This window comes from Terrapene carolina, unplaced genomic scaffold (assembly GCF_002925995.2).
Source record: "Terrapene carolina triunguis isolate 2854851 unplaced genomic scaffold, T_m_triunguis-2.0 Scaffold449, whole genome shotgun sequence".
In the NCBI taxonomy this organism is placed as follows: domain Eukaryota; kingdom Metazoa; phylum Chordata; order Testudines; family Emydidae; genus Terrapene; species Terrapene triunguis.
Window position 1 is genome coordinate 2,773,047 of NW_020664800.1, and position 24,592 is coordinate 2,797,638.

General features: G+C 51.0%; 1 protein-coding gene across 1 annotated transcript in view; it reads left to right on the forward strand.

Moving 5' to 3' along the window:
• Positions 1–391: 391 nt before the first annotated feature.
• NPDC1 (neural proliferation, differentiation and control 1) overlaps positions 392–24,592 on the forward strand; it is a 111,520-nt gene continuing 87,319 nt past the window's right edge. Inside the window, exon 1 of the mRNA XM_024210180.2 lies at positions 392–531. Within this exon, the coding sequence (XP_024065948.1) occupies positions 429–531 (103 nt within the window). The 5' untranslated portion in view covers positions 392–428. The remainder of the gene's footprint in view (positions 532–24,592) is intronic.

Here is a 24,592-nt window from a genome sequence, read left to right on the forward strand (position 1 = left end):
AGTGAGTTGGGGGGCAGGTCCCTGGTGACCCCGGGCAGCAGTGAGTTGGGGGGCAGGTCCCATGTCGTACCGCAGCAGCTCCAGGGGGTGACCCCGGGCAGCAGTGAGTTGGGGAGGTGGGCAGGGCAGGAATGGGAGCTGCGGTTCTGGGGGAGGTTCCCGGGACGCCCCGGGCCCGGCACCTGTTCCCGTCCCGCCCCCTGCAGCGCGCCCCGGTGCCCAGCGCGGTGGGTGGGCCCCGCTCTCCCAGCCCGGGGCGCGCATGCCGGGGCGGCGCTGTGCGGGCGGCGCCGGGATTGGCCCGCCCCCGCCCCCGCCCCCGCCCGGCACACGGACTCCTCGCCGCTCCGGCTGCAGCTCCCGCGCCCCCCTCCCGCCCCCGCGCCCGCCCGGACCCCGCTGCGATGAGTCCCCGGCGCTGCTGAAGGATGGTGGCGGCCCGGAGAGCGCCTGTCCCCCGGCTCGGAGCCCTCCTCTTGCCCGGGATCGTCCTCGGAGCCTGCCTGCTGCGGCCCGGCGCCGGCAAACCAGGTGAGAGCCCGGCTGCCCTGCGCCAGGGTGCGGGGTCCGCGGCGCGGCGCGGGGCGAGGCTGCAGGGCACGGGGGGGCGTTGGGCTGATTCAATGGGGAGGCTGCAGGGAGTGGGGCTGGGCGGGTGCATCCTGGTGCAGCAGGATACTGGCTGTGCAGAGGGGCGCTGGCTGTGGTCGCTTTCCCCTTGTGCGCCCTTCGTGCAAGAGAGCCGGGGGGGGGGCGCGAGGCGAGCCCCTGTCTCGCCCCCCGTGGGCGCGGGCTGCCCTCCCCATCCCCATCCCCGGGAAGGACCGGCTGGCCGGTAAACACACATCAGAGCAGTGCTGGCTCAGCCCCTTCCTCCTCCGCTGAGGGCAGGCGATGGGGGTGAGGTGCTTTTCGGCAGGAGACTGCACTGAAGCCCGGCTGGAACAGGGCTATTGTATGAACTCGTCCCTGCGCTCCCCTCTCAGCTGTACTGTCGCACGAGCAACTGCCTTCCCCTGAAGAGCGTCTCAGAGCTGCCTGCTTCTCTTCGGGACAGAAGGGTCCCTCTCAGTGGGATGTCGCGCCCCAGGGGGATTCCCACGCCTGGGAAGGGTGGAATGAGGGCCAGGAACCTAAAGCTCTGTTGTTCCCAGGATCGTATTATTTGTAGCAGTGGGAATGGCTCCCCACGCCAATGGCTCCTGACTAGTAATGCACCAGCGCTGGTCAAAAAATGCCCGAGTCTGGAAAATCTGTGACCCCTTTGCCTATAGGAGGATGGCTGAGAAATGGGATGGTGACCAAGTCTTGGGTTTAGCTTATTTCCTTCCCTAAAATCTTAAAGTACACGGTTAGAAATGATCTAAACCTCAGCGATCTAAATCTGAAAATAAACCTTCCCAAGCCTTGTGTTCAGTCCCTAGCGTAGAGGAGAGGAGATTGTGCTTACACAGCTGGAACGTAGTACGCCAGTGACCCTAGCTGCTTCAGTCTCTGTCTACGTGTGGATCTATTCAGAGAACCAGGAAAGCTCCTGACGAAACAGATGTTTGCATAGCTGTGTGTGACCAGGAAGACATGGCTGTTAATGGACAGCATAAAGAATGTTTAAGTTAATATAAAACACAAGCAGTGTGAATTTTAATATGAATAGTTTAGGGCTTCTGAATGTTTGACCAGTGTTTGTCCAGGAGCCTCCCTGAGAGGACCATCCGGCGTGTTGTTGACACGGCAAAACTCCTTCAGATCTGTAATAAGATTTCAGATGTAACCAGTGACATAATATTGCTAGCCTCCACACGGCTCGCATGGGAACAGGAGGCCAATATTTTCCTCTGCCGGTTAACTAAAAAGTTGTGAATTTACCAGTATAAACTGGTAGGACTTCTTAAAAATCAGGTTAGTTTACACAGGAAAAACTGTGTGCCCATTCCTGAGATAGGAGGCTTTGTGTGTGTAAGGTGTTTGGGGAAGAATTTGGGTTTATACAAAAGTTTTTGTGTTAGTGGTGTCTGTCCTCGCCAGTGCTGCATATGGATCTGTTTCTGACATCCTTAAGTTGACTAGGACCTGACTCTGAGTTGTGGACTAAGGTACTATCCAGCAGGAAGAAGGGTGGCAGAATCTGACCCTTCAGGGATATGTCTACACAGCCCATGGCAGCGAGCCTCCCAGCCTGGGTCTATGGACTCAGGTTAACGGGGCTTGTGCTAGCGCTCTACAAATAGCTCTGTAGACTGCGCTTTGGAGTTGTGGCTCAGGCTGGAACTCGGGCTCTTGAAGCCTACGGAGAGGGACAAGCCGCAACTTTAAAGCTCTGTCTACGCAGCTATTTGTAGAGCGCAAGCCCAAGTCCATCAGCCTGGGCTGGGAGGCTCGCTGCTGTGGCGGTGTAGATGTACACTTCGGGGATGTCTACACTGCAGTTAGACACCTGTGGCTGGCCAGTGCCAGCTGACTCGGGCTCGTAGGGCTCAGGCCGTAGGGCTGTTGAATTGCAATGTAGATGTTCCAGCTCAGGCTGCTTTCTTCCTTTCCCACCGTTTTCTTATTGCGCAGAGGCCAGGACAGTGCCTCATGGTGCGCTGGTCATTATGAAGTGGGCTAATGTAGCAATGGAATGGCTAGCGACTTTCCCTATGGGTTTGATCCTATATATTTATCCTCACATGCTGGACCTTACTCCTTCCTGGAATCCCAATGACCTAAATGGGATTCCTCAATGGAGGAAGTGTCCATGCATGCAGGATCAGACCCTGCAGCCCTCCAGCTAACCTTTGAATGCGTAGAAGGTGACTTATGCAGAGGGAGAATAAATACATAGTAATCATGTCGAAGTTATGTCTCACAGGCTTTGTAAGCCATGCCTTTGATAATTGAATAAAAAGCCGAGTTCTCTGTTAGTAATGTGTTCAGGTAGGCAGGAGTCACTGGCAATTAGTGCTATTGGCTGTAAATCTTTACACTTGGGTGGTTCTGTTTGCTGAAATATTATAAGATGCTTGTACCCATGGGTCTATTTTCAGACTAGTGGGAGAGTATTCATCCCGCACTGGGGCAGGTCCTTGAGCTGGGAGGAGCCTGACAGCATAGCCTGTAACGTAGCTTTGTTTAAAGCTGTGCCAGCCCAAGCACAAAAATTGCTCATCCACTCTGTGTTATGACGACTGATCATGAACAAAATATGTACTCAAAAAAAAAAATTACTCCCTGAAATTACTCACCTTGAGAGAGTAGAATTGTCAGCGACAACGATTAAAAGAGGTTTCCCCCGTTTTCCTCTTAAAGAAATGAAGTGGACTTTTTGCCCAAGATCGTAACCTCTGCTGTTGTCTTTCAGCAGTGGCAAGTTCGGTGAAGGAGCTTGTATTGTAGGATCTGAAGTTCGTGTGTGTGCTGTGTTCATTTGCAAAAAGCCCAGTGGCTGATTTCTAGGCTGTGGCACAGTGCATAGGAATAGAATAAAAAATAGATAGGTAGTTGCAGAGCCTTGGCTCTGAATTTCAGAGTGTTTTAATGCACATACAGCAGCCCTGTGAGAGCTACTTCAGTTCCAAGAGTGAATGTATTTTGTCTGTGGAAGTGCTGATTTCTGTGGCTTCAGTAGGTTGCTCGTCGGTCACATGCCAAACCTGTACACGGTGTTTGTAATTTCTGGCTAATATTGAGGACGGAAAGTCAACACAAAGGCAGTGCCCTGGGTTTATGAGACACAGAATTTTTACAGTGGAATCAGGGCTGGCGTTCAAGGGTAGCAAGCAGAGCAATTGCCCGGGGCCTCATGCAGAGGCAATGCGTGTGGGGGGACATGCGGGGTCACGTGCGTCTCCCCCCCCCCCCCGCCCCTGGAGATTTGCTGCTTGGCTTGTACTGAGCACGCTCACACGGGTTGAGATGCTCAATTATACTGCTGAAGCCAGATGCCCTCACTCTGCCCACTGTTGGCAGGCACGGGTCATCTCTGGCCCCATGCCACAGGGGCCCTGCAAAGCTAAGTTATGCGTGGCGGGGCTCGGGCTTTGGCTTCAGCGGGGTGGGGGCCCGCTCCTTAGTTACTGCCCTGGGCCCCAGCGAGTCTAACGCCGGCCCGGAGTGGAATGTAAGCAGTTTGTCTCATTATCAGTAGAAAGTACATAAAAAGCTTTCTTCTTATCCAGGGAGTGCCCACTGACATTTCACAGGGCCAGTGCGTTCCTGTAGGATCTTCAATACTGTGTCTTAAGCGACCCATAATTGTCCTGTCTAGTCGTTCTGTGCTAGAGGGATGGGCACTATCCTGCAGAGACACACGGGGAAGCAGCGGTGACATAGTTAAGTGTGGGTGGATGGATGGTTGGTAAAGGAGAGAATAAGATAGAGTGGGTCTTCAGATTTTCATCATGTTCAGGGATGATCCTTCTCAGCTGAGTTTGGAAAACTCAGAGGCCCCGATTTTTAAAGGTATTTAGGTGTTGCTGTACACAGCTTGCAATGCCTAACTGATTGAGGAACCTGTCTCATTTTCAAAAGTGACTTAGGCTCCTAAGTGCCTAAATCCCATCAACTATCAATGGAATTTTGGCTTTTACGTGCATCCATCCCTTAAAAAATATGATATTTAGCCTCCTAAATCAGTTAGGTGTTGCAACACTGAATGCAGCAGTGCCTAAATACTTTTAAAAATCTAGCCCTAACTCTCCCAGCCAAAGGATGATATGAAGAATGCTGGAGGATACATCATCTCCAGTGTCTTGGCTGCTATCCAGCGCTTTCTCCCAGTAGCAGATGTAATTCCAGTCTGTTTCTCCGTAGCCCTCAGGTTTTGGAATAGCAGTATTGAAATTGGCCAGTGTTTGGGGGGAGAGGGAAGTGTCTGCTCAGGTGCTCTCTAAGTTAAGATGTAGTGTTTTCAAAAAAACCTCATGAATAGATTATCAATGGAAAGTAAAATTCAGAGGGTTAGTGTGCAGCCTGATCAGAGCAGCAGCAGAAAATGAGGATTAAACAGAAACCTGTTTCTCCGAAACTGCCTGCTGAGGCCTGGTTATTTTGCCAATTACTGAGCTTCTGCTGAACAACAAACATTGAACTTCTTTCTAATAGCGCACAGCATGTGTGGAGGGACTTGTCTTCCAAATGACAAAGGAACACAGTACTCCGGTATCCTTCACTTTCCTTGGAGACTGTTCTTTAGGGATTTGATTAGCACAGACCACGAACAAATGCAAGTGTCCTAGGGTTGATTAATTTCAGGAACTTCTGCATAAGTTTCCCCTCCCCCCCAGGTGATTTAAAACAATGTAACTTCTAAACTACCACTGGGAGCAGCACTCTGAATCTGACATTTCATTCTTGGGCGGGTTTCAGGTAACAGGTGCCTCCCATGTTTGCTTTAGGGCATGGCTGGCTGGCTGCCTGTAGTATCCAGATTAGTTCTGTAATAGGTATAACATGTAAATGTGCATGGGATGGGGGATGCAGTCAGAACTAAATGGGAACTGAATCCTGCTGCTATGGGGAAATCATGCCTGTTTTGGGACAGAGAGTGGTTGCCCACCGTGATTTGGTTCACTCAACGCAACGTTCATGAGAGTGAATGGAGGGGGGGTTAATGTTTTAGGGGCCAGATCAATCTGTGTTTGGGCCATTTTCCAATAATGGGAAGAGAGGGTCCATCCCATGGGAAGAGAGGGTCTTGTTGACAGGAAATCGGTGTTACTCAGTGGAATGCATGTTGCGGTTCAGGGGAATATGGAAGACCCAGGATTGCGTTTGCAGAGTTTGCGGGACTGTTCTTGTAAAGACACCTTGACTGACCTACAAGAACCTCTCCCTGATGTTAAAGCACCAGAGAAAGGGAAAAAAGGCCTGGCCTTTATCCTGCTGTAATCTGCCCTCTTGTATCAGGTGTGTCACTTGTGTGTATAGTGAGGGTGAGCCAGACTACTGCAGCTCTGAGCCATGCCCTCTACCTCCTGGGATGTGCTACCCTGAGTCAGGGAAGTGGCTTACTAGCCTGTGATGTGTGAACTCTTCTGTGGGGGAGGGGAGAAGTGAGCATTTTAAGGAGGAAAGTCTTACAATAAACATGTCTTCCCATTTTTATACTCTGGTTTCTGTTTTTCTGCCTTAATTTTCTTGGTACCTTAATTGCAAGGGGCAAAGATGCTAATGCCAGTTCCCCCCCCCCCGATGCCTGGGGGGTGAAGGTCAGGTTCTGTTGCTGAGGAAGGTGTGTGTGTGTGAGGAGGGGAAGACGGGCCATATGTTTAATGGACCAGGCTGGGACCCAGGAGATCTGGGCTCACGTTTCTGGCTCTGATTCCCTGTGGCAAGTCTCTTCTCTGTGCCTCAGTGATCTGTAAAATGGGGATAATATTCCTTCCTTTAGATTGAAAGGACTTTGAGGCCAGGACTGTTCCTCTCCCCTCCTTCACCTCACGGGGGGTTTGAGGATGAATACATTAAAGATTGTGAGATGCCCAGATACTGTGGTGCTGGGGGACATCTAAGTGCCTGTAACTAGTGAGAAGAGCCTTGGGGCTGTTTGTCCTCCCCAGTGAGAGGGTTGTGCATGTGGCAAAGCCAGCTGTTGTCAGCGGGAACTTACGATGGGAGCCCTGGCTGTTGGGGCGAGAGCTCAGAGTGGGTGCCTGGGAGTGGGGAGATTGAAAACCCGAGACTCCCTTCTGAGTGGAGATCACTGTGGTGAACTTCCAACCCCCAGGAACCATAGCGATTTGAAACCGTAGCCTCTGCACTGGACTCTGCCAGCCACTTACTGGGGTGAGCTGAAAGGGAGGAAGAAATGAAGGGTTGTGCTCCTTTTTTGGCTGTTCTGACACGTATGTCTCAAAAGAGGCTTTTATCCTGTTTACGTTACAAATTCAGATGTTGCCTGACCTGTTTTCCTGGAACCATTCGTGGAGCAGGTAAGGTCACGGCATCAGACATCCTGCAGGGGTAACTTGATTGATGGGGAAGAGAGTTTTTTAGACTCTTTGTTGTTGGTAACATCTATTGAACTTACTCTCCTGAGAAAGAGTTAGGAGAGAATCTGAAGCTTTGAAGCCCTGTCCCTTCTCCCACGGTTGGGGGTTCGCAATCCATACCCGGCCATCTCGTAAGTCATGCAGCAAAACCAGACTTGGCATTGCTGGGCTTTTTAAAGTAAAAAACAAGCCAAAAGGATGGGGGGGGGGGGGGGGGGGAATTGCAGTCCTGGCTTAATACTGACATCAGAAGTGTTAAAAGCCAAAGTCTGTAGCTCTGTGGAGTCCTAATAGGTTCAAAGACTTGTAGTAAACAAGGCTGAAATGAATTGCTCCTCTTTTTGCCATATAGGGAGCGCTTCATTGCTCATTCCACAGTTCGTCAGTCTAGGTGCGTTCACACTTACCCTGCTAGGCAATCAAGTGGTTTTCAGAAAATAACTCCCTGTGACTTGCAAGCTGAGCAAACGTGAGAGAGAAGTGATCTGAGCACCGCATGCCTGTGTGTAGGGGGCTGCTCTTCCGATGACTCCTTTGCATCCAAGAAGCAGTGAGTAGAGGAGACACTCCAGCCAAGCTCGGTTAGGATGGAGTCAAAGAGCTGGGTTTCTCCTCGCTTTCCATTGGCTTTTTAGTCTGCAGGGTAAGCGGATCCTGAGCTAGGACTGTGAAATTGGAGTGATTTGAGAGTGGCTCTTAAGAGAGCTGCAGGGATCACACAGACAGGCAGGCTCCAAGGTGTAATTATTGCCAGCTAGAATTCATGGTTAACCCTGTGCTGCTCGTGCCATTGTGGCTACAGTCCAGCAAGTTCCCTGGCAGAGGAAGGAAGGAAGTGGACATATGTACAACTTAACTCTTCATTCCTTCTCGTAGGTTACCTTGGAGACACGACACCTTGTAACTAATACCACACTGAACCGCAACAGGCTAATGGTACAGGCTGTGGGACTAGCAACTAGGTCACGGGACTGCGAGTCAGGAGAGACCTGGGTTCTATTCCTGGCTTGGCCTCTGACCACTGGTGCGCCTTGGCCAGGTCATTTCCCCTCTCTGTGCCTCCATTTCACTCCTTACCCCATGTCTGTCTAGTGTGTTCAGATAGAAGGAGCAAGTCCCTGCCCCAAAGAGCTCACAATACGCTTGTACAGGGTTCGCTAATTATTTTATTTGTGCTTATTAAGGCAAAATTGCAATAAAATGTTAACGTTCTACATAGGACATAATCTGATCCCGGTTAAGTTAATGTTCAAAGAACCTGCCTAAATATTCTGGTTTCCTGGCAAGGGAGCCCACCTCCTCTGAGCACACTGACCACATTTCTAAATAACTATCCTTTTTTTGGTGCCGCTTTTGTGTACGAACTTGGTATGAAAGATTTCCCTTTACAAGGACAGTCCATATTTTACTATCCCACAATTCCATAGGAAGAGAGAGTCACATCTTTCTAGTAATATGCAATACAGCGTCTTGCTGCTAACAATTAATTTGTCGTTCTGTTTAAAATCGAGATCCTTTACTGGACCATTAAGGAAGGGGATCAAAAATCAGGGGCACATTTATCCCTCTTCCCCCCGCCCCAAGATCAATGGGGAAAAATATCTGAAAGCAAAGGAGCTCCCAAGTCAACCCTCCTTCCCCATCATCCTCATTTTCACCCAGTGGGAGCAAACCCTGTCCCTTATAATATTTTACTTGTTGTTTCACTGTAACAGGAAGGAAAGTGCTGCAGAGAATGAAATGTCTGCTTTAAAACCAAGGAGCTAATGAACGGGTTGAGATCCAGCTGCCACCTCGTCTGCAGTCTCCTCCTGGCATTTTGCTCTCTGTGATCCACTTCCAATCTTACTCTGCGCTGCAATAGTCAGCATCCTCCCCCGCTGTTTAATCTCCCCCTTCAAGTGCTGTATGAAAGGGTTTGCTGACTCGTCTCTGCAAAACCCTCTCTCTTAAAGGGCTGTCACTCTTTATAGCCCTGGCGGTATGAAATGGAGTTTAAATGGGTTTAATTTAGCTGATTTCCATTTCCCTGGTGCTCTGGGATGCTTTTTGCATATTATCCAGAGCTTCAAATTATGCACTGAATTCTGCTCCATATCCCTAATACCTACCAGCACCAAGTGAGGGAATTAGTCTGAGAGGGAACCTTGCATTCTCACTCCTTTTAACGTATTATGGGTATTTTTAAATCTCCACCTCTCCATGGAAACTCCCTACACCTCTGTATTTCTGCGACATCCCAGTTACTGCAGACAGAGCTTAGTCTCATTCCTGAGGTGGCTGCGCTCCTTGCTATTTAGATGCAGAAAATGAAGAGGGCGGCAATTAGAATCGGCTCTCGTTTGTAAGGCAGCTAGGTGTATATATCGTGATTGCAGGGGAAAGCCTCTCAAAAGATACTGCTGGACCCAGCCCTTTCTGTGGCATTTTTATAGAGCATAGTATTCTCGAAGCGGTAGGCTCTCGTTGGAATTGAAAGGCTAAAGGACAGGGCACGGTGTGTATTCAGCAATAAACGACTCCTTTAGTGAGCTGTGAGTTGGCAACTTTTTTTCTTCCTTAAGTTGGCTAGATATTTCTCAGCCTTTGCCTGCTTTCCCTGTGGGAAATTCCTCCAATGACTGCCCCTTAGTTAGAACTACTTCCTGATGGGATGGGGAATGACAGCTGGAGGGTGAGTGGATTTATCTGCAGTGCACCTTTGTAATATGGATTCTTATTTCTCTGTTTGTGTTTCACAACAGCTGGTGGCCAGGTCCTGTTGTGGAAATCATCCTAGCTCCACTGACTCAAAGGGCTCTGACAATTAGCCCTAGCCAAGGAACTGCCCTGTAGATTGCAATTCTCAGTGAAGGAACTGGTCGCTTGTGTTCCCTATTGCAGAGACCAGCTGTTGTTCCCAGCAAGGAGGCCTGTTTTCCCCTTGTGTGTTTATAACTCTTGTTCTCATGAAGGTACTGTGGTGATGAGCAGGGTGCCAATGCCCAGGGGAGAGCAGCCCTTCCTTGACTGTAAATGGGGGTGCTCTCTAGCTGCAAAAAGTTTGTGCTGTGATCAGGAAAGGTGCCTCCGGCCAGAGCTGCACTGCAGATCTCTGCTGCCGAAGAATGATTCTGGCTTCCTTCATTTCCTCTGCTCCTTACTGACTGTGCGAGCCAGAAGATCATGCAGTCGCCTCCGCAGGGAAAGCCCTAGGCTGGACAAAGCCCTAGACAAACCCGCTGTAAGGAAGAGTCCTGTGCTGGCCCCTGGGGGGCCATCTAGTCTACCTCTCCTTTCACTGCTCTGTTGGAGGGTGAATGGCTGAGAGGTGGAACGGACACTTCAGCTCATTTGGTTGCAGGAATCCATCTAAGTTCTTACATTGTGCCTATCACATAGAATGCAAGTGGCAGCTGGCATTCTGGAGCATCCCTCTTTGTTCTGATGATGCAGCCTCGGTTTCTCCTCTCCTCTGCACCCACCTTTCTATGAACAGGGTAAATTATGAGTTAGCAGCTGCTAGAGGGAGCATGGGTGGGTGGAATGAGTAAATTAGCAACAGCTGCTGGAAGGCGGGAGGGTAGGTGGAAATAAATGAGAAAACAAGTGTGAGGCTGATAGTTCTGCTCAGCTCGCTGCCTGGCCTGGGAGAATGGGGTAGGTCATCCCTGGGAGATGGAGCTCATCTTAGCATGGATCATAGACCAATGCTGTCTTTCTCCCCCAAGGGCCTGTCATGCATGTGGACTCTACTTGGGTTAGGTGGAAGCAGGTTAGTGGCTCATGAGGGAGAAATGGACGACTCTTGCTTTTGGGAGGTAGTTGAGGTTTTGCTCTTCATTACAGTCTTAGTAGCTAGTTCCTCTGGTGGCAGCCTCGCTGCACGAATCCATTTTGCTCCCTGCCTGCTCTGGCACTGCAGGCATTTCCTGGATAATTCCCCTAGGGCAATTTAGTTTTCTGTATGCCTGGCTCTTGCCAAAAAGGGGCCCTTTCCCGGCATCTCTGTGATGCATTTGCTTTGGAAAAACTTCCCTTACCTCCTTCCACAGGCTCCAGCACAGAAACCAGTTTGTGGGGAAGGTTTGCTTAAAAGAGCTCATCTTCTGGGTCATGAGAGCATTAGAAGAGTTAATCGGCTTATACGTCTCCTTTGTGCTTATTTAGTTATGGGAGCATTTGGGGTAGAGAGATTTAAGCATTGGGCTCGCTATAAATGGGGAATCAATTGCCAAGCCGGAGAACAACTGCGCAGTACAGAACTAGTCATTCTCCCCTCTTGTAACTATCACTCTGTGTTAGCAGGGTTTGCTTTCGAACCCCAGGGGTTGAAATTGGGGCAGGATTTTTCACTGGCCAGTGCGCACAAAGGAACAAAGAGGAGGTTCTCATTTATTTGGTACCTTCTCCTGCTTCTTTCTGAAATTAAAGCCTAGGCACTTGGAGAGGTAGCAGAGTCTAGTCTGCCTCTCAGTAGGTGTGTGAACAGCTGCTAGCACCAGGGAGTATCTTGGCTGGGGCCTGGAATGATAGGATTTCTAAAGGTGACTGGTGATTTTTGGGAGCGCAACCAGAGGCATCTTAAAGAGCCCGTGTTTTTGTTTTTGTTTTCCCCAGAGAGTGGGAGCTCAGCACTTCAGGTCAGGCCTCTTTGACACGTCCCAAGTTGGGCACCTAAAAATCACTCGTCACTTCTGAAAATCAGGCCTTGATATTTTCGCTTTCCAGTGGGGCTTTTTTCCTCCTTGTTGCTGGTTTGGGCAGTCAGAGGGAGCCCTGCTGCTAGCTTGGCCGCAGTACAAAGATTTACTCTACTGTGGTTCCACTTGCATTTGGTCCAGGTAATTGGCTACCTAGCGGGCCCACCTAGGACCCTGGTGGCCTCTGATTCATTCCGACCCATGGATTAAGTATGCATGCCTAAAGCACTTCCAGCCCTGTCTCCCAGCTGCCCCCTTTGCTTGTGGCGAAGAAGAGCTCGGAGCTGTTTGGATGCTGGAAGCAGCAGACACTGACCAAAACCGGCTTCCAATGTGAAATCCTATCTGGGCACACGTTACTGATTTCAGACAGATGACTAACGCCGACCAAATGTACTCTGAAAAATCACACGCTGTGATGGCAGAGCAGCGCTTGGCCTTGTGGACTCCTTCTCTGGCAACTTCAGGCTCTAATCAGCCTCTTCATTAAAGTTACCCCAACTCCCACCTCAGTTTGGGGTCTGACTCTGGAGTGAGCCATCTCTCCTGTCCTTGCTGCCATCACTGGAAGTGTTTCTGTGGACAGGAGCTGGGGGAGGAGCAGGCTGGGGCTGGTCAGTTTCTTTGCTTTTCCGTCTGACCCATTATAACCGAGGGTCTCTTGGTGTCAGCTGGGCGCCTCCGACGTCTGAACAAAACGCTGCTGGCTCCTGGCTATTGCCAAGTGCAGCTCAGGACCGGGCTGGAGGTGTGGTGCCAAGATGGCCTTCGTGCTCCCGAGGTCCTAGAGTGGCTGAGCATCAAGCCCATTCCCCGCGGAGGATCAGAGAAGCCTGTAGTCTACTCTATGCCATGCTGTGGCTAGCGTCACGCAGCTGATGCTGCAGCTGGTGATCTGCCCCACTCCTTCCCCCTCAGCCAGGCTTCCTACGGCAGCAGCTGGCATGGTGGGAGGTGTAGGAGTGACCCTGCCAGCTTTATGCCACGGAGATAATCCTAAACTGGCTTTCAGGCTGCTTGGCACTGGTGGGCCGAAGTGGGGGTAGAGCAACGAGTGCTGGCTGTGCCATGCCCTGGCCCAGAGTGACACACACCGGCGATGGGCAGCTGCCAGGTGGCGATGGAGGCCGTTGCTGGTTTAGCTTACTAGGTGCTGGGGTCATGCGGCGCTTTGCAGAGAAATTTCCCCAACTCCTTTGCCTCTTCCATTTGCCCACAGCATCACTTGCTTCCGGTGACCTCCCAGCGACTGGGGCTCAGAACATGCTGCTGTAGGAGCCTTGATTCTACCCTTGCCCATCAGAGACCAGCCCGTTCCTCCACTGAGTGAGCTGCTTGGTCTCCAACAGGCCGGGGGGAGGGAGAGCTCAGTGGTTTGAGCATTGGCCTGCTAAACCCAGGGTTGTGAGTTCAATCCTTGAGGGGGACGCTTAGGGATCTGGGGCAAAAATCTGTCTGGGGATTGGTCCTGCTTTGAGCAGGGGGTTGGACTAGATGACCTCATGAGGTCCCTTCCAACCCTGATATTCTATGGGATTTTCTGGCTCCGGTTCATCCCAGGCATGGATGACTCCAGGTTCATCCTGCCCTTCCCCCAGCTATAATGTTTCTGCTGTGGCGCTTCTCCGCAGAAGCTGTTCTCCCGAACTTTGACTCCCAGATAATTCACCAATACGAGAGACGCCATCCTGCTTTCAGGGCAGGTGTGCTTACGGCAAACCCAATAGAAATGCTAAATGGAAGCAACAGGCCTATAATTAGGAATGTCACCATGTGGCAATAGCCCTAACGAGTGGAAATGGAGCATGTTACATGTCAGAAATGTGTGCGATCGTTGCTAGTCTCACACGCTGGCTTATCCTTGCGGTAGCCGTATCTGCCTGTGCGAAGGAATGTTGGAGGCCTGAGCTACGGGAGCTTCTTGGGTGCATGGTATATAAGGGTGTCGGATTCACCAAATATCTAACACACCTGCCTCACTTGGACAACTGGCGCTTTGTGTTTTAACCCGCTCAGCAGCACGGCCTCCGGTTCCGGAGGGCGATAAGCGCGGAAAGAGAATCAGAATTTCCATCCCATGGAACATTTTGAAGTTTGTTTCCATCTGCAGTTGCAATGAAAACGCCAAATATCGAAATCGTTCACAGAATAAAGTGTTCCAAAAAGTTTCAGTTTGGAAACATGGAAACGGTTCATTTCCATGACTTGGATCGAAATGAAACATTTCAATGTTCCCGGATTGAAACTGTTCAAATCTGTTCAACCTCAAGTTATATTTGCCAGTGGTGCCTTGTGGGAGTTGTAGTTCTGATTCCTTGTGCCCTCACTTTTCTGGTGTTTGAGCTGGGCTCTCCGACTGGGCTACATCCTAAAGCGTAGCAGAGGGAGGAGAGTGGCCTTGGGGAAGGGCTGTTTGGAGCTGGAGCTGGTTCTGTCCTATAGAGAAGGGTTGAATGCAGCAGAGGTGCTGAAGTCATGGATCAAAGACTAACTGGGGGCTGGAGCCAGGCATATATGCATTGGGGAATTAAGGCCAGAGGTAGTGTGAGGGGGATGGGGAGCAGGCCGTGGCTGTTCTGGAAACAGCTCTGGGAGAGACTGAGTATGGGTCAGCTATTCCAGTGCAGAGGGCACCGAGCTTTCCATAGGAATGGCAGGAGTTCGGCATCATCGCAAGCCAGAGGCTGCCAAAAAACAAAGGAATTTCCACCCAAAAAACCTTGGTTTTCAGCTAAGGTTTATATGTGTAATTGGAGAAAAGTACCATTGAACACATCTGTATTCAATTACATTGCGAACAGTGAGGGAGACACGGTGGGTGAGGTCCTATCTTTTATTGGATGGGCTTCTGGTGGTGGAAGAGAAGCTTTCGAGCTACACAGAGCTCTCCTTCAGCTCACAAACTATTACACTCTCTGGGGGTCTATTGCCAAGGTTACACACCCAGTTCTCAGACTGCTTCCCTCAGAAAAGCGCCAGGAGGAAAACCGTGAAGGAGAGTTTGCCTTTATTAAACCAATTAATTCTTGAAATGTACCGGAGCTGTAGAGCAGGGGAAAAATGCCCTTGGATCTTTACCTCAAAGAGTCAAAGCCTGACTAAAAACAGCCTTGCTTCTTTCACAGACTGCCTGGTATTTAGAGCAGCATCAATAATTCAGCTGAGTGGGCTCACAAGATAGAACATAAATGAGCAGGCAGTGAGGGTTAACCAGAGAAAGGGCGTCACATTGAAGGGCAGCGGTGAAGGTTCTGTGTGCATCGCCCTGCTGAGGTTGCGTGTGTGGGGTTCTTCATAGGGATCCTACCTGCTCGCGGCCCAAGAGTTACTTTCAATTGTGCCAGAGACAAAGGAGGGTGCTGCATTGTCAAATAGAAGCCATTCCCAATGACAGAGGAGAGAGAGGGGAACAAATCCATGGGTATAACCAGTATGCTTTACTAGGTTTGCTTTCAGATGCTTGCAGTTTATCACTGAGCAGAAAAAGAATTGGGCTGTGAGAAGAAACGCCAGGTGCAGGGTGCTCAGCGCATCTGTGTGAGGTGGGGTAGGGTAGGGATCAAAGGGGATGCTGCAAAGAATCTTTGCTCAAAGGTGACTTTGTGGAATTGAGGCCGTTACAGATGGGGAAAGCCCTCACATCATTTAGTAAATCCAGCCCCCTGCCAATGCATGACTGGGCTGTAGTGCAGTGGTTTTCAACCTGAGGTCCATGGACCCCGGGGCTCTGCAGACTGTCTAAGATTTCCAAAGGAGTCTGCACCTCCATATGACATTTTTTAGGGGTCCGCACAAGAAAAAAGGTTGAAAGCCTCTGCTGTAGTGCTTTGTCCAGCCCATTTGAAATACATTGAGCCAAATGCTGTGAATGGGCGTTGTCGTGATCTCAGTGGAGCTCCACTGACTAATACCAGCTGAGGACTGGGCCCCCTGTGAATGTATTTCATGCCGTAAAACAGAATGTAGGCGCCTGTGCTTTGCACGTTGAAGGCTGGGGAAGGACTCTCTGCCCTCCTGTAGTCTGACTCCTTATGTTATTGTTTGTTAGTCACACTGTGTTAGCACACACACAAGTCCCAGGTGTGGAGAGCGCCCTTTTGCGCTAGATGCTGTACGAACACATAACAAACACAGTCCCTAAAGAGCTGACAGTCTAAGTACGCTTCGTTCGTGCGTCTGTGCACCGGATAATATGAAAATCCTGCCTTTCTTTTTAACTGGTGCTCTTGTGTTAATGCACCCTAGCACATGAAGGATTGTGTGGTACTGTGCTCCGCTAAAGTCAGCTGTTACATGTAAGCTCCCAAGAACTGTGGATTGGCATGTGTCTGTTCTGAGTGGAAAAGACATTGCATTGCCCAAAGCTATTAATGCAGATGATTCCACATCTTCCTCAAAGCAGTGTATTCTCATTGATTTTACATATGCTGATGTAATCCTGTTTAGTGGCATCAAGAAGGCAAACCTAAATCCATGGGGGTTTTGGTGCCAAATCAAGAAGTAAACTATAGAATTGGTTTTATGGAATCCTTGTTTTAGACAAGACTCATCAAAGTCCCATAGTCCCCCGGCCCTTCAGAAGCAAAGGACCAAACAGGTAGAAATATGAAATTTTATTGTTGACCAGTGATGTGATTCTCTGGTTTGTGCCCCTGTTCTGAACCATCCCCTGCATAAAAGGAATATTGGAAAGGGAATGATGTTCTTGTCCTGAAGCCTAAAGGGGAAGCTCCTTTGTTGTTGTTACAGGTAATCTCCCAAGCTATTTTTCTGAACATGCGAGCAAGTTTTTAGTTTTTGAAGAAACGCTTGTGGAATTAGTTGTTATGCAAGGCTCTGTGTACAGGCAGCTTCTGGAGGGGGAGCTGTATGAGTAGCAGGAGTGTCCCCTCTGCCATGGGCTCTAATCAGTCAGTTCTTGAAGCAGACTTACTCCCTGGTCCTCCGCACACACCCCTCCACTGGAGTTTTGCTACAGCAGAGGGGTGATGCTGGTGTCAGAATGGGACACTGGTATCAGAGCATGGTGTTGTCCCTTCTTCTCTCTCTTCTCTCCCCCCCCCCCCCCCCCACCCCCCCTTTTTCTTCTTCCTCCTCCTTCTACCACCCCCCTCTTTTCCCCCCCCCCCTCTAAATTTGAGCTGGAGTGAGCTTATCTGAAAAGACCCCTGGTGTGGTGGTTAATGCTGCCGGCTGTGCTGAATATCCTCTCAGTGATACATTTCACCGTCCAGATACCCAGTGCATGAAACCAACCATCCAGATGATAAATGCCAGTAGTTAATGGAAGCTTTCACTGGATAACACTGCTCTCCAAGGAACCCCTTGTTTAGTGAGTTGAAATCAGTCTTCATTCCTATCTGATTTACAATATTGCTTTACATTCTGCAGTCTCCAGTCCCCTGTTCCCTAATGTCTTTCTACTGTAGACCTACAAAATTAAGTTTATATATTACTAGCAGGCTGGCAGTGCCTTGCCATCCCATACACCTTCCATGAGCTTGATCACAGCTCCACCAGCATGCCTTCCTTGGAGGGCTTCTCTGTTGGGAACGGCCTGTAGGGAGGCAGTGACTATCTGGTGGCTTTTAGGAGTGTCTGAGAGGAGATCCTGTGAACTGCTGTCTCGTTCTTCCCTGGATGAGTGGATCTCTAAATTGTGGAAATGGAAATGACATGGCAGTTCTGCTGTGGGTGGCGTCTGGGCCAGGCACCGGTGGTGAGTGTGCACTGGTCAGTTACCAAGCTGCAGTCATGAGACGAGTAGTGGGGTTGGTGTCTGTGACAGTTTGTACCCTCATGTTAATCTATTTTTCAAAACTATGATAAATTGTGTACAAAGTATGCCTTGTGAGGTGGTATTTGAAAACTCATAATCTGCTGAACATTATTGTACTGGTAAAAGGCAAACTGATAGCCTCAGCCAGGTATCAACAAAATCAAATGGACCGTCACCTGGTTAAGCGGCGGTTCTTTGGCACGAAGAAGGATATGAGTGAGAAATTTTACGTTTTGGCAATGGAATAGCTGGGGGTTCCCGTGTAAACAGACTGGCTGTTGCCTGAACCCCAGCTGGAGACGAGCCTCAAAGAGGAGGAAAAGAAATAAAAATGAGGAACAGATGCCCCAAATCACCTCTCATGCCTATTCACTACATCAGTGAAGCCATCATGGGGAGCTGTCTGAGCGATGACGCCTGCTTGCTTCTGCTCCTGACCTTACCTTGCTACTTGATACCTGACCCTGACTTGCTAGTATCCTGACCCAGCTTGAGACTGTGACATTCCCCAGGGTACAATCTGGAATGCCAAACAGCTGTCCCCCCTCAATTCTCCAATCTGGGGTGCCTTTTATACTGCTTTGCTGTGAGAGCAACCACGCTTGGCCTTGCTCTCTCACAGCCTCTAGCATGCAAATTACTCCTGGCTGAGTTACAGGAGTGCTTCTAGCCAGCCACTCTTGAATTACACTGCAGAGTGACACCAGCAAATTCCCAGTCCCAGACTTGCCCCCAGAAATGTGCGTCTTGTACTGCCCAGCCCCCTCCTGGACAATACAAGCTCATGGAAAGTCTGTCATTTCGTTAACAAGGTTTGTGCATATCATTTTCTGTTATCTCAAATGGAGGTTTCCTAACCCTTCAGTCTAAACACACCCTGGTTTAGATAAAACAACAAAGCAAGTCTCTTAACTATGGAAGATCGATTTTAAGTGATTTCAAGTAATGAGGCGTAAACGTCAGAATTGGTTACAAAGAAATAAAAGGTAAAACGCAAAGGGAAGCCTGGCCTAAGCTGCCAATGGCGATGTGGAAGCATGGGTGGTCCAGAATCCCCATGGTCCCAGGTTCTGGTCCTGCAGGTTCTTACCGGTGGTGATTAGAAGGGAGTATGTTCTGGAATGGCAAGAGCCTACGCAGCCAATGCGTTTCTCGGAGGGTCCGGCCCTGAGCCATTGTGGGCTCATTATCCGGGAGAGTGGGGAAAGGGGGCTCTTCTCCTGAGCTCAGTGGGGAGAAGATATCTTTTAATAATCAAATTGTACTCTAGTCATTATTTGGGAATGGAAATCCCTCCCTGAAGGAAAAGCTGGAGGGGGGACTGGGCATCCCTGTTGACAGTGGCAATGACCAGTGTAACATGCCCCCAAACAGGCAAACCTGAGAATTAAACAGCACTTCAAACAGGAGGCCAGCGAATCTGGTGAACACTTGCTGGAATGGTGGTCTTGGGGTGTAGGTGCTGCGCTGTGACTTGGGAGACCTGGGTTTTCAGTTCACTGCTCAGCCACTGACTTCCTGTGTGACCTTTGGGGGGCTGAGAGCATGTCAGCCTGCTGTCTTGTAAGTTCAGAGAGCAGCAGACCCTCCCCCCCCCCACACGCAGCATTCCACACTAATGGTTGCTTTGTCTCGGAGCAGATAAGCAGCCGGCTGTCAAACGGAGCTTTCAAAGGGCATATCCAAAACAATGACAAGAGTGGACACTTGACTTAAGAGGATTATGGGACGTTTCCGGAGGCTGATCAGAGCGCAGTAACACACCACCTCGTTCAAACTGACGCTGGGGCGCTCCAGCGAGGGCGCAGCAAACGTTATTCCTCTCGCCGAGGTGGAGAACCAGCAGCGCTGTAGCCGTGGAGTCAGGGCGCTCTACGTGCCTTGCCAGTGTGGACGGGGAGTGAGCTAGTGCGCCCGGGGCTGCTTTATTGCGCTGTAACTTGCAAGTGTAGCCAAGCCCTTATTCCCCTTCCTGTATGGGAGTAAACTATACTGGTGTAAGCATGCTTTTATTGGTGTAACTGCATCCACACTAGAGGCGTTGTACTGCTTTAACTACACTGGTGCAATTTGTGTGTGTGTACAAGGCCTAACTGATGGGGATTAGTAAGGGCACGTCTACACTTGCAAAGTTACAGCGCCATTCAGAGAGTGCCGAAGGAAAAACGCTGTTGTGTGTTCACACTGACAGCTGCCTGCACAATAGCGTGTTCACACTTGCGGCTGTATTCGGAGCGGTGCATTCTGGGCAGCTATCCCACAGAGCACCTCTTTCTCTTTTGCTGCTCAGACTTGTGGGAAGGTGGAAGGGGTCATGGGGCATCCAGAGTCCTGTCCCAATGCCCAGTGATGCATTGCTTTGCATCCCAGGATTCCCTGTGCTTCCGTCTGCATTTGGCGCCATCTTTCAATGGTTTGTATACTGTGCGCCCTGCCCTGCCTCTTTCTGGGTGCAGGAATGGATCCCGAGCTGTTGACCAGAATGCTGCTCGCACTGACCAACATGTCTCAAGTGGCAGTGGAGTTATTCCTTAAACTACAAAGGCAAGAGGAGTGTGACATTGATCTCGCCAGCCGTAGTAGCTACGACACAAGATTGCTTGTGGCATTCACGGAGGTGCTGACCACAGTGGAACACCGCTTCTGGGCTTGGGAAACAAGCACTGAGTGGTAGGATCACATTGTCATGCACGTCTGGGATGACGAGCAGTGGCTGCAGAACTTTCTCATGAGGAAAGCCACATTCATAGGACTGTGTGATGAGTTCGCCCCAGCCCTGCGGCGCAAGGACAGGAGAAGGAGAGCTGCCTTGTCACTGGAGACGCGCGTGGCGATTTCACTGTGGAAGCTGGCTACTCCAGACTGCTACTGATCGGTCACTAACCAGTTCGGAGTGGGAAAGGCGACCGTTGGAGTTGTGTTGATGGAAGTGTGCAGGGCCATTAATCGCATCCTGCTCCAAAAGACCGTGACTCTGGGCAACGTGCGTGACATTGTTGATGGCTTTGCACAAATGGGCTTCCCTAACAGTAGAGGGGCGATAGATGGCATGCATATTCCAATTCTGGCACCAGACCACCTAGCCACTAAGTACCTTAATCGCAAGAGGTATTTCTCAGTGGTTCTTCAGGCGCTTGTGGATCACTGTGGGCGTTTCACAGACATTAACGCAGGCTGGTCCGGAAAGGTGCATGATGCATGCATCTTTTGGAACACTGGCCTGTTCAAGAAGCTGCAAGCCAGGACTTTCTTCCCAGACCAGAAGATCACCAGAGGGGAAGTCGAAATGCCCGTTTTGATCCTGGGAGACCCCGCCTACCCCTTAATGCCATGGCTCATGAAGCCATACATGGGGCAACTTGACAGCAGCAAGGAGCGGTTCAACAACAGGCTGAGCAAGTGCAGAATGACTGTGGAGTGTGCATATGGTCATTTAAAACCCCACTGGTGATGCCTGTATGGGAAGCTGGACATGGCCGATGACAATATTCCTATGCTTATAGCCGCGTGCTGTACGCTCCATAATATTTGTGAAGGGAAGGGTGAAAGCTTCACTCAGGGCTGGACCACAGCGGCTCAGCGCCTGGAGGCTGAGTTTGAACAGCCAGAGACCAGGGCTATTAGAGGGGCACAACGTGGGGCCATAAGGATCAGGGATGCCTTGAGGCAGCAATTGAAGCTGAAAGCCACTAATATTTGTTGCTATGCTCGGGATTGCAGTGCTTGTAATGCTAGGAGGAGATTGGTGCACATGCAAGATGCAAGAAGGGGCCTTAACATAATTGTATATTGCTTTGCAGGGCTCTTTCTGCTTTCACTTACTAGAATGAAGATTGCTTTCAAACAAACACAAATCTTTTATTGAAAGACAACAACCAGAGGAGAGAGTCAAACGGAAAAAAGTCATCAGCAGGGAGGGGGATGGGGAAATGGAAGGTCTCAGGAGGAGGAGGGGTCCCGGGATGGCTACAGATTTGTGTATGTCAGGGCCGGCTCTAGGCACCAGCAAAACAGGCTGGTGGTTGGGGCGGCACATTTTTAGGGGCGGCATGGCCGGCGCCAGAATGCCGCCTCTAAAAATGTGCCCCGGCCGCCCTAGCTCACCTCCGCTGCCGCTCGCGCGCCGCTACTCGCCCTCCCTCCCAGGCTCTCAAACCTGGGAGGGAGGGAGGGAGGGGGAGATCCCGAGCGGCCGCTGCTCCCCCTCCCTCCCAGGCTTCAGAGCCTGGGGGGAGGAGGCAGGGCTGGGGATTTGGGGAAGGGGCGGAGTTGAGGCGGGGCCAGGGGTGGGGTAATTAAAACCCGGGGCGGGGGGGGGCGGCCAAAATTGTTTTTGCTTTGGGCGGCAAAAATCCTAGAGCCGGCCCTGGTGTATGTCCAGGGATCATACCCAACCTTCTCCTTTGGAGTACGATGCAGTGGGTGCTGGACTTCAGCAGGGCCAAACCGCAGAGGGACGGGTGTTGAATGCAGTGAATAGTGGGAGTCCACACTGCTGGACTGTGAGGAGGGAGGTGTGGAATGCTGTGGGTGGAGAGTGGAGCCAGGAGGTTGATAGCAGTATGTTGGCGGTGTCTGTGTGTGTGTGTGGGGGGGGGCGCATGGGAAAGAGTTTTGCGACAGCGGCTGCAGGGGAGGGCGGGCGCGGAGCTGCTCAGTTTACAGTGCTAGTAGCGCCTGGAGCGTGTCCGCTTGGCGCTCCATAACTGTTAAGAGCCGCTCCATGGCTTCTTTCTGGTGTGACGCATTCTCCTTTCAGTCCCTCTTCTTGCTGTCCCACCACTCCTTCAATTCCTTTTTCTTGGCGGTGGATGCATCATAACATCATGCAGAAAGTCCTCCTTAGTTCTTCTTGGCCGCGTCCTAATTCTTCGCAACCGTTCTGCTGCCGATAACAAAGAGGGAGGCTGGGCTCCCAAGGTCATCTCTGTGACGTTTAAATGCAACATTTTTCAGAAGCAATAACAGAAGCAGTTTGCAACGCAGACAACACTGTTTCAGTGCTCTAAAACACAGCCAGTACTCACACACCTGTCACTAACCGGCTGACCCGAGGCAAGCACACATGAGCCACAAGACCCCCCCAAATGGTGAGTAGCCGTAGGGGCTGGGAAATCACTGGGCCCTGCTGTACACTGGGCACGTGGCACTTGGGGAGAGCCAGCACTGTGGGGTGGCCTGATAATCATTCCTGTCCCCACACTTTCCAGAGGAGGTGATTATTATGGAAGATGTCTCGCTGCTGAGGGTGAGCAGGGAATCAAGGGAGGGTCTTGTCCAAGCCTGCGACTTCTGCCCTGGCCCCTATGCGGCAATGGTCCCTCCCCCCGTGACGGCACAGTGGCACAGGAAAGTTACTGTTAATGGGGCAAGAAACAAAGCAGCTCTGCCGAGGAACCTGTGGGAGCAGATTGCCCAGTATCTACAAGAGAGTTTCCAGGAGATCTCTGAGGGAGATTCCCGTGAAGTGAGGGAGTCAATCAACAGCCTGTTCCGCCGCTCAGACTAGGCGTGAGGTGGGAGACAAGCCTGCTTTCTGCAACCCTCCTGCCCCCAACAACTCGCTTCAGCGATTCCCAAAATCAGATCCACTTACCAGGGGCCTCCTCTCTTGTTTGCGCTTTGCCAAGCTCCGACTGCTGTGACTGGCTAGGCTTCTCCGGGGTAGAAAAGAGCTCCTGAATGCATGCGTGTTTGGCCTCCGAGTCATCTTCTGCTTCTGGGTCCCCCTCCCGCTCTTCGCAGTGGAGGTGGGGTCACCACCGAGTATCGCGTCCAGCTCTTTGCAGAACCGGCAGCTCATGGGTGCAGCACCGGAGAGGCGGTTTGCCTCCCGCGCCTTGTGGTAGGCGTTCCGCAGCTCCTTCACTTTGACCCTGCCCTGCTGTGTGTCCCAGTCATGGCCCCTTTCTGTCACGCATCATGAAATCTGTCCATAGGTATCATAATTCCGACGGCTGGCGCGCAGCTGGGACTGCACAGCCTCCTCTCCCCAAATGCTGATGAGGTCCAGCAGCTCGGCATTGCTCCAAGCGGGGGATCGCCTGGTGCATGGAGCAGGCATGGCCACCTGGAAAGATGTGCTGAGACCACTGCTCGCATCACCGATCAAACAGGAAGGGGACTTCCAAAATTCCCAAGGAATTTAAGGGGTGGGGCTCACGGTTGGTCACCTGAGCGCAGGGCAGTCGAGTTCAAACCGATGGCCAGAGCGGTGAGAACCGGCATTGTGGGACACCTCCCGAAGGCCAATCGCAGCGCTGTAATCGACCAGGGTGTCGACACTGGCACCTCAGCGCTGTAGCCCCAGCACAGAGAGCTCTACGCCTCTTGTTGGGGTGGGGTTTTTCACAGCGCTGCAACTGAGCACTTTCTGCGCACTAAGGGCTTGGCAGCGTGTCACCTCGGGAGTTACAGCGCAGAAAGCTGCTTTACTGCACAAACTTGCCAGTGTAGACGGGGCCTAAGAAACTTTCCCTGGAGGCAGGTTATTCCATTTACACCTGCACCTTTGTCTGAAGTATCGGGGACTGAGCTAGGGTGCTAAGCTAGACGGACGACTGATCCAATCCAGCACAGCAGGCCTGTGTTTCAAATACATCGCGTTATGGCTTTGCAAACAGCCACAACATAGACAATATTGCATGCTGCAAACAATCAATAACTGCAGCAACCAACGAGAGTGCTTGGGGGCTGGAGGGGAGCGCTCCTGGATCATGTCTGAAACGGCACCCACGTGCTCCTACTTTCTGGGGGAGCTGCTGTTGAACTCCCTGTAAAGATCAGCTCTGTGCAAGTGTGTGTGTGGGGCGGCTGAGGGGGGTGTGTGTGTGCAGGGAGTGAGAAACACTTGCTTCCCATAAAGGGCAAGTCTATGGATTTGAAAAGGGCAAAAGACCTGCAAAGGAAGCCAAAGCCGCTGCCATTGCAGATTTCTATCTTCAGGAGTGTGATTTGGTGGGGAGGTGGACAGTCAAAATCACAGCATCTTTCTTTAACAAAAATGTGTCCTGATGTTCCCGGAAAGCTGTGGGGCCAGCCACGGTATCGCAACGCACCGAAGAATCAGCCACAATTGCTCAGCCGTTAGCCAGCCAGGCATTCTGCTGCCTCCTTTTTGTGTAAACAGTCCATGAAGTGGTGATTATGGATTGTTCCAT